The sequence below is a fragment of the Struthio camelus genome, chromosome 5, assembly GCF_040807025.1.
Source record: "Struthio camelus isolate bStrCam1 chromosome 5, bStrCam1.hap1, whole genome shotgun sequence".
Lineage (NCBI taxonomy): Eukaryota > Metazoa > Chordata > Aves > Struthioniformes > Struthionidae > Struthio > Struthio camelus.
Window position 1 is genome coordinate 4,757,722 of NC_090946.1, and position 12,949 is coordinate 4,770,670.

A 12,949-nucleotide genomic window follows, 5' to 3' on the forward strand; every position below is an offset into this window, starting at 1 on the left:
TTTACGGTGTAATGCTCATACATACAAGTAGCTCTTAAATACAAGTAGCTACGAAAATGGTCTGCATGAAATATTGAAGAAGGAGACCTAATCATCCAATTTCAGTTGTTTCAAATGTGGCTAAGAGGGTGTTTTTCCACGGTGGTTTGCATGAATGTGGGCTCGCAAACATTCCCAGAGGCTGTAGGCAGGCACATATAAGTTATTTTGGTTGTTGTTCTCTGCCATATGAGCTAGGATCTTTTCTTTCTTTTCCTTTTTCTTTTTTTTTTTAATCTTATCAGAAGTCTGTATTGCTTTCAATTAAAGAGAAGCAGCAGAACAAATTGTTAGGACTCGATGTGGCACAAAATATGCTTTACTGGGTAAATAATTGGTACTTTCAAGCCTTAAATCACAGAAAATAAAACAAAGAGTCTTTTTATTGTCTTATCGTCGGTTTTATTTAAATGCTACATTAAAAAAAAAAACGCAAACAAGAAGTATTACTGCTAAGACAGAACAAAACCAGACTCATTTAACCACCAGATGAGAAAATAAAAGGATAGTAGGGCCTAATTTACAAAAGCTTTTTTTTCTATTCCCTCCCCAAAAACTACCTTCAGTCTGATCTGGGAACAGTTTTAACTGCCTTGGAGTTACTGCCTTGGAGTAACTTTCGGAGTATCAAGCACTATATTAGGTTCTGTCTGTGGTTCCACCAGGTACTATGTAGTATGAAACACAGAAACGGAAGAAAAATACTTTGCAGTTAAGATACGGCTGGTCCTTGATTTTCTTATGGACATTTTCTGTGTCATGCCATAAAAAGAATTTAAAACAAAAGAGATGATACACAAAAGCTATTGTGCTCAATTCAGCGGCATATGTACACTTTAAAATTGGAACAATAGAAAGATTAAAAAGGTACTCTGGTAGAAAAGGCAATATATAACATTTTATATAAAAAGTGTTTCAAAAGTATAAAATTAGAAACTAATGCATAGAACAGAGCGTTTCACTGACCCTGAAGCAACGTATTACTCATAGAAATGGCTATATTAGCAAAAGCTGGCAGTGCAGGTAAGAGTTTAAACTAGGTCCTGAAACAAAGCTGATGAGAAGCCCTTTATGTCGGGCTACCTGCTTTCGCTCGCATTGAAACATGGCATCAAAACCAACAGAGCACCCCCCCAAAAATCCGCATTCCAGACTGCATCCCTGTACCAGCAAAACTGTATTTGGGAACCTGGCCGGCAAAGCTCACTGCCTGCAAAATTCGCTGGTTACATTTGGAAGAGGGTAGGCAAACAAGGAGAAATCCAGGATGTATTTTGGCAGCAGTTCTTTTATGAGCCGGCGCTGAGTATTGCACAGATAGTAATGGAGCGTCTCTGCAGTCACCGGCTTGTACCACGACTGCCTTTCTGGGAAGCGGATGAAAGAGGGCGACTGGACTCGCTCCAGCACGTAGTTGGCGTCCGCGTTGAGTCTTTCGTACGAGCCGATGAAGTCGTACCGCACAGCGCAGGGCTGGCACAGGTTGTAGATGGGCATCCAGTGCTCGTTCATCCGCTCCGCCTCTTCATCCAGCAGGTACCGCAGAAACTCGGAGAAGGTCACGTCGTCGCCTGCGGACTTGCCCGCGTTCTTCCGGTACCGCCTCACTATCTCCACGCCGTACTTGAGCTGGTATTCCTTGATCTCTCCGAATTTATTCCGATAGGCCGATAGGAGCCGCTCCATCGGGTTTCGCACAAAGAGGAACTTGTAGTAGTTCTTCAGCCTGTAGCTGATCTCGTCGGGCTTCATGTCGCCAAGGAAAACCAGGTCGCTCTTGTGGTCCATCTTGAGCTTGACGTCGACGCTCTCCAGCGCCCCGTCCAAGACCTTCAGGATGCGCTTCCAGTTGGAGCAGGCGACCTTGGGGACGTAGCAGTAGAGGAAGCGGTACTTGTCGCTGACCAGGAGGTGCTTGAGGACGGTCCTGCGCTGGCCAGCTGTCAGGTCCCAGATGCTGCGGGGCATGGCCCGCTGGCCACACACGGCGCGGATGGTGCGGTTACGGGTGTCCTGCAGCACCTGGTGCTCCAGGTCGCCGCTGGCTGCCACCGGCCGCCGCCGCGGGACCTCTCCTGCTGCCGGGTGCAGCGGCGGTGGCCTCACCTCGGCCAGGATGCCCTTCTCGATCATGAGCAGCAGCCCGCTGGACGCCAGGATCACGGCGAACATGAGCATGGAGGGCAGCAGCACGGCGCCGCCGCCGGCACCGCCCCGCGGCCGCGACCGCGACCGCCCGCCCACCGCAACCCGCCGCCCCGCCGCCGCCCCGGCCTCCCCGCCGCGGCCCGCCGCGGGGCCCAGCGGCCGGGGGAGCATGGCTCCCGGGGGGGTGTCGGCGGGGGGAAGCGGGGCCGCGGCGCCGCCGTCAGGGGACAGCGGGAAGCGAGCGGGGAGGGGCCGGCAGTGACGGCCGCGGCGGGCGGGGGCCGCGGCCCGGCGGAGGCGGCGCCATTTCGCGGCGGCTCCGCCCCGGCGCGGTGGCGCCTGTTGGCGCCGCCCGCCCTCAGCAGGGGCCGGGGGCGCCGCCGCCGCCGCGCAGAGGCCGGCGGCCGGGTGAGGGGCGGCCGCGGCGGGGCCCTGGCGGAGAGGCGCCCCGCGGCCCTGTGGTGGCTTCGCTGCTGTTGGGCTCCTTAACGCTTGGCGGGTGTCTGCAAAGATGCACGACGCTCCCCTGAGGCCCTCTTTCAATTTTTTAATTGAAAGAAACGAGACAAAACGAAAGACAACGCCTCGGGGTAATGCCGCGGCGTACGGGGATCCAGCTCCGGACCCGGCCTGCCTCGCAAGTGGGGGAAGGCCGCTGGTGCGCCGCCCTGCCAAGTGCCTTTGGGGATGGGGCAGCTCTGCGAGGCCCCGAGCACCACCGGCGTTCACAGCCCGGCTGTTTGAGGCTACGCGCAGCATATGCTGCCTTGTGCCTCGTCGCTCTGTGGAGACCCGCAGCGGCGCCATCTTTAATCGCACCACTGTGGCCCGTATTCCCCACGGCACTTTGTTAAGCGTCCAAGCAGGAGGCCCACTCAGTTAATTAATAGCTGTTTCACGCTTCACTTAACCTTCGCGTTCAGGGCCTAGGTGCCAGGCTTTCTGCCGGCGCGGGAGTAGCGCCCCGCGAGGCAAGAGCAAGAGGTGAAGTTGCGGTGTGAGATGAGTGGCCGCAGTTTGCGCAGCGAAGGGTAAAACTCGGCCAGGTGTCTAAAAACCGGAAGAGCAAATGGCAGGTCCCTTCAATGCTGCGTTCGGTCTCCAGGTGACCGAGCGCTGGAGATGACCAAAGGAAAAGATTGCTAAAACTTGGTAGGTACTTCCCCCTAACCTTAGCACTTTGAATTAGCTGAACATCTCCAGCCAAAATTTCCCTAGCGTCACCTCAGCCTAAGACAAACCGCTTGGCAAGAAACCTTTGACCAAGTCAGCTAAACTTGCAGCAAGCTATAACCAGAGGCCTGTAATTAGAGCCAGGTAGGCAGCCCTGATGGCAGGCAGTGTTAAGCCAGCCATAATGATGGAGTTTCTAAAGTGGCCCTTCCTGGAGTCTCAAGTATTTGGTATCACAGAATCACAGAATGGTTGAGATTGGAAAGGACCTCTGCAGATCACAGAATCACAGAATCGTTTAGGTTGGAAGGGACCTCTGGAGATCATCTCGTCCAACCTCCCTGCTCAAGCAGGGTCACCTAGAGCATATTGCCCAGGATCACATCCAGACGGGTTTTGAATATCTCCAGCGAAGGAGACTCCACTACCTCTCTGGGCAACCTGGTCCAATGCTCTGTCACCCTCACAGTGAAGAAGTTTTTTCTCAGGTTCAGGTGGAACTTCCTGTGGTTCAGTTTCTGCCCGTTGCCTCTTGTCCTGTTGCTGGGCACCACGGAGAAGAGATTGGCCTCATCCTCTTGACACTCCCCCTTCAGATACTGGTACACGTTGATGAGATCGCCTCTCAATCTTCTCTTCCCCAGGCTGAACAGGCCCAGCTCTTGCAGCCTTTCTTCCTAGGAGAGGTGCTCCAGCCCTCTAATCATCTTGGTAGCCCTCCGCTGGACTCTCTCCAGTAGTGCCATGTCTCTCTTGTACTGGGGAGCCCAGAACTGGACACAGCACTCCAGGTGAGGCCTCCCCAGGGCTGAGGAGAGGGGCAGGATCACCTCCCTCGACCTGCTGGCAACACTCTGCCTAATGCACCCCAGGATCCCCTTGGCCTTCTTGGCCACAAGGCCACATTGCTGCCTCATGCTTCACTTGTTGTCCACCAGCACTCCCAGGTCCTTCTCTGCAGAGCTGCTTTCCAGCAGGTCAGCCCCCTACTCTCTCTCCCTCCCTCCCCCAAGCCTGTCCTGCTGCTTGTGGGGGTGTGTGTGTGGGGGGGGGTGTCTTCCTCCCTAGGTGCAGCACCTTACCCTTGCCTTTGTTGAACTGCAGCAGGTTCCTCTCCGCCCAGCTCGCCAGCCTGCCCAGGTGCCTCGGCATGGCAGCGCAGCCTCCTGGTGTGTCAGCCACTCTGCTCACCTTTGGAGCATCAGCAAACTTGCTGAGGGGGCACTCTGTGCCTTCCTCCAGCTCCTCGAGGAAGACATTGAACAAGACTGGAGCCAGCACTGACCCCTGCGGCACACCGCCAGCTACAGGCCTCCAACTAGACTCTGCGCCACTCACCACCACCCTCCGAGCTCTGCCAGCCAGCCAGTTCTCCATCCACCTCACTGCACACTCATCTCAGCCACACTTCCTCAGTTCACCTGGGAGGATGTGATGGCAGGCAGCGTCCAAAGCCTCGCTGAAGTCCAGGGAGACAACAGCCACTGCTCTGCCCTCACCTACCCAGCCAGTCCTTCCAGCACAGAAGGCTAGCACATTGCTCAAGCATCACTTCCCTTAGCTGAAGCCATGCTCACTACTCCTGCTCACCTTCTTGTCCTCCTCATGCTTGGCGAGGACCTCCAGCAGGAGTTGTTCCATCACCTTTCCAGCGATGCAGGTGAGGCTGACAGGCCTGGCGGTTCCTGCCTCCTCCTTCTTGCCCTTTGGGAAGACTGGCGTGACGCTGGCTTTCTTCCAGGCCTCAGGCACCGCTCCTGTTCTCCAGGACCTTGCCACGATGATGGAGAGCGGCCTAGCAATAACATCCGCCAGCACCCGCAGCACTCGGGGATGTAGGGTTTGTGGCTGTCAGGTTTGCACAAACGAGCTCTAACCCCATCCTCCTGCACCAAGGGAGAGTCTTCCTTTCTCCAGACGTTCTCTCTTGTCCCCAGGCTCTGGAATTCCCCAGGGCTGGCCTTAGCAGCAAAGACTGAAGCAAAGAAAGCATTCAGCAACTCTGCCTGAACTCAAATTGTACATTGCTTCTGTACTCAGTGTTGCGTGTTGTTTTTTGTCCAATGCACTTCCAGCACATGCCACCGGGGTCGCGCTTCTCAACTAGGACTGCGTGGACTGTCACTGTCAAAAGCTGTCTCAGCAGCAAGAGAAAACAGCTTCCGCTTAGTTTTTTTTGATCGAAGGCCAAAAGCATTTTGTCAGCCAGCGCAGACAAAGCAGTTGTAGTGAAGTGGGAGAGCCTGAAGATAGATTATTTTGTCTTTTACAGCTCTATTCTGATGTAAATATAAGCTTGGGGAAGATGCTGGATATTCTGCTCTGCCAGCAGCAGCACAGCTGTAAATTTGCGGCATCTGTAGCGTTACCGGATTTGTGCTCTGCTTGCAGAAGGCAGATCCTAGAATCTGATCTTGATCTCAACACCGGAGGAAATTGAAGCTGTGCCAGGGTATATAATCCACGGCACTGAGATGAGATGCAGGTCTACTTGGAAAGCCTGCATCTTAGAGAGAAAGACTGACTACAGTAAACTCCTGCACAGGCACTAATCCTATTTTCAAAGCAGCCAAGGGAAATCTTTCTTTCTTAGAAGGTATGTTAGTCTGGCACCACTTTTCCTCTTTTTTTCTGTCACTCTGAATATATATGGGTCTAGAGTAATTATATGTGATAACCGAGAGGTTCTGAATACATATTCAAGACTGCTAAGAGTAGAAGGTAGCCCAAGATGTCTGTGGACTTATTTTTCTCCTAGGTATGCAAGGAAACTTTGATTTGAGGACTGGTCTTAATTAGCACAGGTGTCTGATAGGATGCAGGGTCTCTATAGAAACAACACAGCCAAGCAAATACAGTGGGTTTTTTTTTTGGCGGGGGGGGGGGAGGGGAGGGGAAGCTGTTTTGTTCATTTGCAAGGCTAAATCCCATGCTAACGGAAAAAAAAAATTAACTGTGGTTATACCGAGCCTGCCTAGTGCTCACTCTGGATGTTAACACATTCAATCTTACAAACAGTTAAGCCTGGCAAGAATGTGCAAAAGTATCTTGGAATATATTTTACACCGAGACCTATTTCTTCCAAAAAATATGCATTTAAAATATAAAACGGGGCTGAGAGAACCCAACTTTAACTACTGTGGTTTGCCTATAAACTCACAGTAAACTCACAAAGCACAAGTGATGGAAGTGTTTAGTGCTCTCTTACAGATACATACAGAGGATTTTGGTAAGTCACAGCACTTTCAAGATGCTTTCAAACCCCGCCGTTTACCTTTGTTACTTTATTCCAAACAGCTAAAAGCTAAACCTTCCCTTACTTTGGCTTACTCAATATGCATTCTGGCTCTGCCACAATTAAAGGGCTTGTGCAGAAGAGGCACATGGAAACCGAAGGTGTGGTGGTGACAACATCTGTGAGTGTTGCAAAGATCCAAATTAGAAACTGTGAGCTTGGGAACGAAGAGGCTTGGAGATGTGCTGTTTCCTCTAATTGATCTGCTGTCTTCATGGTGCTCACACATGATGGACTGACTTTGATGCTCCTTTCTGTAAAATAGCCAGGTATTTCTGCCGTATTCATCATCCGGCTGCTTAGCCCAGACTAGTATGTAATGACTAGCCACTGCAAACTGATGCTATCACTGAAGCTTGCTGGAGCATGTAGAGCATTGTGTTAAAAAATTGCCTTCTACATGGTGTGAAATAAAATGTTCTTATCTACTGAAATGTAAAATTTTGAAGTATCTCTTCCTTTGTTTTTTCATGTTTAAAAAGACATCCATGAAGCCATAAAAATCTATGCTGTCCTCTGCTAACTTGGACAGGTCTTACAGCACACATTGCTGTTAGTCCCCCATACTAGCGCACTTACAGCAGTGCACAGGACAACCTTCTCAATCCGCTGTGAGTGCCTGGGAAAATAGGTAGGCTTTGCAGCATGCCCAGTAGATTAACCAAACCCAGCTGTCATTGCTATATATGGGTGAATCACAGCCTGTACTTAAACTGTGCCTTTCATTTGTAGGAACCCGAAAGTCCATATAGCTGATGCAGAAGACAGAGTTATTCACAGACCTCAAGTCAGGACAACTTGTTTGCATCCCATGGCTGTATGCAGCACCTTGGGACAAGGAAGAGCAATACAGCCATGCCCATGGAGATAGTTTACCAGATTTCGCTGTGATCCTCATCTACCCCTGGGGTGAAGCAGCAGCCGCTTCGCCACAATTGCCTTTGCAATAAGCGTGCAAACCTTGATGTCCCACAGCCAAGCACAACCAAGCTTCTCATTGCAATCCTTGGTAAGACAGCTATTGCTCAGTGAAGACCTTTCCCGACAGCAGGGAGAGAAAGCCTTAATGCATTACATTAAGCTGCTCTGCCAGCATCATTTATGTGGCGCAAACTCAGGTTTGAGTTTGTCGTACAAACCATACAGCTGAGCTGACCATACAGCTGAGCCCTGGCTACCAGAAATGGTGGTCTAATAAGGAAAGCCGTACTTCTTAGAAGGGATGGAGAGAAAGACTGAGGGACACTCCCATCCTTCCAGCTCAGAGCCAGGTTAAATGCTGATCGTCACGCCAAGCCTGGCTGCATGCTGTAGCAAGGCTCTGGTGGTTATTTGGATAAGGGTAGATATTTATTTCAGTCTGAGAAGCTGGAAAAGGAAGCATGCACAAGACCTCGAAAGCTCAGCAAGCGAAAGAAGGTTTCTTTAAAGAGCAATAATTTGAGCTGATGCCAGCTTCCCAAACCAGCGGAGATGTGCATTGCAAGAGGCTCAGAGAAGCTGTGAGGACAGGGACCAACAACCCTCATAGGCAAGTGGGACTTCTTCGACTGATCTGAGCAGTTCCACATCAAAAAGTAAAATGTGAAGCTTTAGGAGAAGAGATCTGATGTTGTGGCTGTGTGTCCAGAGATTATCCAGTAATTTAGTGTAATGAAGCCTCCTAACTGTGTGGATAAGCATGGTGAGCAAACCACGAAATGGCTTCTATATAAAGCAGAGTTTCTTATCTCTAGGCAAAAAGTCTTTTTAAACAACTCAAACATGCTGGATGAATATGCTAAGTAATTCAGAGGAGGTTGTTATGATAGGCTAGGTGTATCTCCCTCATTAAAAAACCCACTATTTTCAATGAAAATGTAGTGCTGAAGGATCTACTTGTCTTGCAGCCGCAGATTAATTGATACGCAGCTGGCTGAACTTACAAAGACCTTACATTGAGCTTAATGACATTTCACTATTCAGGTGTGCATAACTATGCAATTGCTTTAGAACTAAGCAATTTCAGAGTTTCAGGTCATATTCTGGAGAAGTTAGGGGCAAAATATGAAAGGGGAGATGGAGGACACATGGTGTTCCAGACCTCTGGGCAAGGAGACCTGCTGGTAGTGGCCACACACCTATGTTATCAGAAGCTGTAACGGTTCCTCCCATCTTCCCAGCATAGGTGTGGGATGCGGATGCGGGGAAGGAGAAGGGAGAAAGAGAGGACATTCGGATCCCTGGGCATCGCACAGATGACAGGATGGAGGGGTCGTGGAGCGGCAGGAGGCCATCCCTGAACGGGCAAGAGTGGGGGGTCCTCCGCGTGCTCCCAGCTTGGGGGAACCCCGAGGGAGCTCAAGGAAAGCTGGTGGGCCAGGCTGTGAGGGATGCTGGGAGCCTGTGGGGAACGCAGTTCCCGAGTGTTTAGACCATTGCTGGTCCTTGGTGGTTGAGCAGGGCAGGCAAAGCAGGTGTTTTAGCATCAATTTTCAATATGCATGTACATTAAATCCAACAAGCCCATGTTGAAAGAGAGTCTCAAAGTCTCTCAACTCATTCGTGGCACATCTAGCGCTCTTTATGATAGGCAGTTGCCTGAAGCTCGCAAATAGCTCTGGCAGGGTGTAATGAAGCTCCGAGTCCCGCAGGATCCTTTCTGATGATCACCAACAGCATCGCTACTCCTTCTCCATCCAGCCTCACACACTTAAACAACACAGGGAGAGGCCAGGGTAGTCACAGTGAGGTACACAAATGGTAGCTATAACCGACTTCTTGTGCATGGCAAATGAGTTTGTTCCTGTTATTTAGCGTTTCCCCACGGAGAGGAACCATATGGTTTAGCGTAGCCTAAAGGGCAAAAGCAGGAACGCAGCAGCGCAAGAACCAATTTGTAGAAATGGGAATTGCTGCAGGGTTTATGCTTTGCCACCTTCTAAATAGTTGACTTAGCTGGATTAGAGAGCCCGTATAAATGTGCTAGATGAGGCATTATTTCCAGTAAAAAATAATTTCAGAAGGGTTGACTGTCTCATGAAAATATGTTGTTCGCGCTGATGCAAGTTTAGTGGCTGGTGAGAAACACTTCTTCATTACATGTATTCCTTGCAAGCCCTGACTGAGAGGCACATTCATCTTTTAAGGAGGTGCAGGAGTATGCTGCATCTAATAATGCTTTTTTGAGTCTGACGCCTCCAAGTTGAACTTACATTCCTTAATAAAACAAAAGCAAATACAAATATCTGGATGATGAGAAACAGCGACCTCCTTCCTGGATGAAACAGCAAAATGGACATAGTCAAAGCCCAGGTCACTTTACCATTCACTGGGCAGCTGGCCAGCATCTTCTCTTGGCAGCATCAACAAAATTTTTGGTACTTGCTGCTTGAATTTGTCTGACTAATGTTTCTGTGACCCACTTAATTTCAGAGGCAGCAGAGCAAGGACTCAGCCTGCTTCAGTGCCTTTAAAACCTGAAGCATCTTGTCTCTGACACCAGACATTATCATCACAAGGCAAGAAAAATGGTGTGTGGAACAGGACTGATCATTACCCATTTGACCTCAGCCCTGTTTCAGTTCGCAATATCCTTTCATGCATTCAGTAGCAATAAACAGCCTGCAGGCTAGCTGTGTTGCCCCGTGAAATTTGTTTGAGAGGCAATCATGGACTGGCATTGAATGGGTGCTGTAAGATGAGAGACAACGGGCATAAGTTGAAGCAAGAGAGTTTCAGACTGGAAATGAGGAACTTTTCCTCAAGACAACGGTCAAGCGTTGCAGCCCATTGCCCAGAATGCCCAGCACAGATTGCAAAGAGATCCTCTCATCCAGCAAAGGAAATGCAGCCAGGAGGAAGGCGGCAGTTGCTGGTAGCTGTATTCTGCTGGAGATTCGGACAAGAAATAAAGCACGTTGTTCCCCCATTGAACGAAGCAGCCTAGGCCAGTGCAATAAGGAGGTGGGGCTGCCGACTCTCCTTTTCAGAGCATTGGGGATCTGCAGTGCCTGCAGTAGGGCAGGACCTCAGGCTGCACCAGAGATGGCAAATGGCACATGCTTTGCCTCTCAAATGCCTTTTTCTCCCCCACCCTAGGCTTTGGACATCAGGAAAAATGGTTGGGTTTGAGTGAGGAAATAAATGCATCCGTTCCCCCATTGCTCTCTTGCTATAAACCATGTTTACCCCCTGCTGCCAGGATGCAGCCCAAGCCTGGGAGCACAGCAGTGAGAGCTGCAGAGATCGTGCCCCCTGCAGCATTGCCAGGTGGGGTACAAACATGCAAGAGAGCTCAGCATGCCTGCTTTTTGGTGGTGAAGGCAGAAAAAAGTCATTTCCTTTAGCTTCCTTTACCCAAGACCTGAGTTGTCAAGGGGCTGCAGCATCACCCTTATGTCCTGGTTTGCTAAGATCCTCATCACTCTCCCAGAGGGACAAATGCAACAACTACCTTGAAAAGAGACAGTAGACTAATCTAGATCCCAAAGTGGGATGCCATAAGCAAAGCTTTTTAAGTTAACAAAAAATATACAGTGAGTCTTTAACTTTGCATGGACACAGCATATCTGGAAAAGTGTTAATGATGTTGCATGCAGGCTGGCCCCGCTGCTCTCCTAAGTCCAGGGTTTCACACCAGCTACAGTCGGCTGCTGACTTCAGACGTTAAAGCAGCTCAAGCTAGTGCTCTCGGCGTTCCCGAGATAGGGAGCTCCCATTGGGAAATCAATTCCCGCAGGGTTTTCCAGCTTTGTTCTTGTAGGACAGGAAGAACAAAAGCCAACCAGGCTCACTCGCCTGCCTGAAAATGGCTCATACGGTAAAATAGATGGTGCTAATAGGCCATATAATTCCCCTTTTATAGGGTGCAATTATGCAATGTGCTATTAATATGACACTCCTCCTCTGTGTTGCCTGCCTGTATGCTAACACGGGGGACGGGTGCATGTTTTTAACCTGCATTCAGCTCCCACAGGCTACGATTCGCAGGGCCCTCCTGGGGAAAGCAGCCATGCAAAGACAAGAGCGACCAAGACCTTAGCAGCCCGGCTTATTAAAAATGATGCAGAGCTATCATCTACTGCTCAAGCTTCAAGTCCGAAATTAAGTAGGAAGCCCCAAGCAGCTGCCTGCTTGTGGTAGGAGGAAAAATAAAAGGTTGTAAAATGGGCTGGGCCACAGGGATGCGTAAAAGTGCAAACCAGCAGCTCCTTATGCGCTCAGGGCTGCTCTTGCTGCCCGCTGAAAGACTTCAAAGGCCTCTCTGCTTTCTAAATCTGCATTCAAGGACTGCCAAAAAGCTGTTTGTTGCTTCAACCTGAAGAGCCTTTGTGTGGGTCAGGCTCTACATGCTAAAAAGCAGTGCGTGCAGGGCACGGGAGAAAACGCGGGAAAGGCTCTCGTACCTGCTGCATCGAGTCACGGTGCTCTGAAGAAAGAAGGAGAATTTACATGTCGGAGAGGAAAGGATAGAAAAGTTTTTTCCCTCAGCTCTCCCTTGCATGCCTGATGCTTTCAAACCCACTACATTTCTGGCTTGGGAAGCGGTAATGTGCTGGCAAACGGCTTCCCCGAGGGGCAAGCCTGCCATTGCTGGCTCTTCCCTTTCCAAAATCTGCCTCGCCAGCCCCCAGCTCGTCACACTGGCTTCTCCATGCAGGTGCTGTTGGCTGTCCCAGCAGCAAAGAGGTGCAGCCAGCCATATCCCTGCGCTCCTAACCGCAGTGCTGTGAGCAGAGCACGGCCAGCACGGGAAGCAAACCTGGGGATGCACAGCTAAAAAACAGGGTAATTTATGACCTGCCTGGACGCGGAGCAAACCAATGCACTTCCAAGAGATTGGCTGTGCTATAGCAGATGTTTGCATAGGTGCCAATTTCTTTGCTGGGGCAGAGGTTTTGCTATTTTCCCATTGAAAATACCTTGCAGTGAGAGTGGTTTGGTTGCCCATTTTCTAATGCAAATAGCGCAGCTTGCTTACCACTACGGAGAGCAGAAAATAGTCACAGAGCTGCAGGCCGCTTTCAGTGTTGTTAAACTGATTTGCTTGGAAAAATTACTAGGTAGTCGAACATACTCAAATTCTACCTGGTTTTGCAGAACACTGGAGAGGTTTATAGAGGTATTAAAATTAAATATGAAGCCACAGAGTAAACGGTGCTTCCATTCAGCCTATCTTGTAAATCCAGTTTAAATTGTTTCCTTTATTAAATATCCTTTCCTCTTAAAAATGGATGAACTGCTCTCACTGGGGGATCTGACGGCAAAGCCACCTCATCTCTATAGCAACAAGTTACACAAACGCAGCACTGG

The 12,949-nt window shown here is 50.0% G+C and overlaps 1 protein-coding gene across 1 annotated transcript; it reads right to left on the minus strand.

The window, feature by feature from the left end:
* Positions 1-284: 284 nt before the first annotated feature.
* Positions 285-2,297, minus strand: CHST14 (carbohydrate sulfotransferase 14). The gene has a single exon (XM_009670835.2). It carries the CDS (start codon positions 2,215-2,217, stop codon positions 1,243-1,245), a length of 975 nt encoding a protein of 324 aa, XP_009669130.2. The 5' UTR covers positions 2,218-2,297; the 3' UTR covers positions 285-1,242.
* Positions 2,298-12,949: the final 10,652 nt, after the last annotated feature.

What these genes read in the sequence shown, in the direction of transcription:
- CHST14 (XM_009670835.2), bottom strand. Translation starts at nt 2,217, where the DNA reads ATGCTCATGTTCGCCGTGATCCTGGCGTCCAGCGGGCTGCTGCTCATG.